The sequence below is a fragment of the Brassica napus genome, chromosome C2, assembly GCF_020379485.1.
Source record: "Brassica napus cultivar Da-Ae chromosome C2, Da-Ae, whole genome shotgun sequence".
NCBI classification, from domain to species: domain Eukaryota; kingdom Viridiplantae; phylum Streptophyta; class Magnoliopsida; order Brassicales; family Brassicaceae; genus Brassica; species Brassica napus.
Window position 1 is genome coordinate 19,351,575 of NC_063445.1, and position 2,256 is coordinate 19,353,830.

A 2,256-nucleotide genomic window follows, 5' to 3' on the forward strand; every position below is an offset into this window, starting at 1 on the left:
TCACAAATTTTGGCATCTCTAGTAATTCCAAGCTTTTGAATTCCTACTTCTCCGGTGAGCTCAATGATTCTTCCAAGAGGATGCCATATATCAGTCCAAAACCTGATGTTGCTACCATTGTGAATAGCCATACGGATGAAATTTTTCGCCAGCGGTCGAAGCTTCAACAGCTTCCTCCAAACCCAGGACCAGCGCTTGCATCCCTTACATCCCAAAAGGATGCCTGCTTCAACATATATCTATTCACCCAAGCCACCCATAAAGATCCAGAATGAGAAAATAATCTCCAGATCAGTTTCAGAGAGAAAACAGTGTCCACTTCTCTTATTTTGCGAATCCCCAAGCCTCCCTCTTCCTTAGGGTAGCAGAATTCATCCCATGATACCTTGGCCTTACTTGTAACATTTGGAGAGCCGCTCCAAAGAAACGCTGAGCACATGCTTTCTATCTCATCAATACAACCTTGTGGCAAGCAAAAAGTTGCGCACCAAAAGTTTGTGATGCTAGCCATCACAGATTTTGTTAACTAGAGTCGGCCAGCAAAGGTAAGGGAGGAGCTCGTCCAAGCGAGGAACCGGTTTCGAATCTTGGTCAGGAGCGGCTCATAATCGCTTCTCGACATAACCTTGGTTGTGAGTGGAAGCCCAAGATATTTTACTGGAATGCCTGAGACTGAGAGACCCACCCGATGCGCAGTTTCGTCCAAATCTCGCTTTCCTCATCCTGCTGCAAACACTGTTGATTTGGAGATGTTTATGGTGAGGCCAGAGATACGAGAAAAATCATCAAAGACCCGAAGAGTGCCTTCTAGCGAGTCATGAGACCCATTAGTGAACACCACAATGTCATCTGCAAAACTCAGATGTGATAGACTAACCTCTCGGCACCAGGGGTGATAACCTATGCTGCCATTTCTCACAGACTTGTTGATCATCTTAGAGAGGACATTGCTTGCAATCACATAAAGGTAGGGAGAGAGGGATCTGCCTTGGCGCACACCTCGAACACTAGAGAAGAAACCCTCAAGTTCACCATTCACTGAGACCAAAAACACCGTTGTATCGATGTAACGCATAATCCACGTTATGAATAGGTCTGGATAATTCATGGTGCAAAGCGTAGCTTCAATAAAGGTCCATTGGACAGTATCGAACGCCTTAGAGATGTCTAGTTTAATCGCTGCTCGAGAGGATACTGCATCTTTGTGATAATCCTTAACTAATTCTGTAGCTAGCATAACGTTTTCCAGCAGAAGTTGGCCCTCTACAAAAGCACATTGGTTGAGCTCAAGCCTCTGGTAAAGTCGCTTTGAGTCTTCGAGCAATGATCCGGGAAATGACCTTCTAGATTACATTGCTGCATGCTGTAGGCCTGAAGTCAGTCATGCGGTCAGCAGTTGTAGTTTTAGGAACCAGATAGAGGAGCGTGGCGTTGATACTCTTGGGTGAGAACCCAAAATAAGAAGAAGGATTGTATTGCAGTAGTAAAATCCCTCCTATTACTGACCAGGCTGCTTTATAAAATTCCATTGGGAAACCATCTTGACCCGGTACTTTGTTCGAAGGCATGGGGAATAGGGCCTCCTTGATTTCATTTGCGTGAACCGCTGCTACAAGGGTTGCTGCTTCTACGTTTGTGCATCGATAATCAATCAGTTCCCGGAGCCGTTCCTGAGAAACCGCCTCGAAATCAGCTGAAACTCCTTGTAAAAATGCCTCAAAGTGTGACGCTGCCTCCTTCTTTATATCCTGAAGATTAGTAAGGATACTCCCATTCGCAGCAATGATTCTCCTGATTGTGTTCCTAGCATTTCTGGTTTGTGTAACGTTGTACCAAAATTATTCCGGTCACCCAAGTTCAACCACTGAATCCTCGATCTTTGATAGAAGAACTGTTCCTCAATACCCGAAATGTGATGCCAGCGTTCCCAAGCATCAGATGCGGCCTCAAAAGTAGATGTTTGGGGGTTATTCATTGCTTCAGTTTGCTTGGCACAGAGGTAAGTATAAGCCTCAGCCACACGAGCATGGAGATCTCCATACATATCCCTGTTCAGAGCTCTCAGGTCAGGTTTGAGCATCTTCAACTTCTGATGAAAGAGGGTGAGAGCTGAGTGAGAGTGGTAAATTGGCTCCGTTTCGTTCCACAGATGCAAACACAGTCTCAAGAATCTAGGATGGCTTGCAAGATAACTAAAAAAATTTAAAGGGCTTCATGTTCCCAGGGGGGAGAGCGCGGAGTTGTGTGCAAATTCGA

The 2,256-nt window shown here is 45.3% G+C and overlaps 1 protein-coding gene across 1 annotated transcript; it reads right to left on the bottom strand.

The window, feature by feature from the left end:
- Positions 1–718: 718 nt before the first annotated feature.
- Positions 719–1,237, bottom strand: LOC125582226 (secreted RxLR effector protein 78-like). The gene has a single exon (XM_048748811.1). The coding sequence runs from the start codon at positions 1,235–1,237 to the stop codon at positions 719–721; it is 519 nt and encodes a 172-aa protein (XP_048604768.1).
- Positions 1,238–2,256: the final 1,019 nt, after the last annotated feature.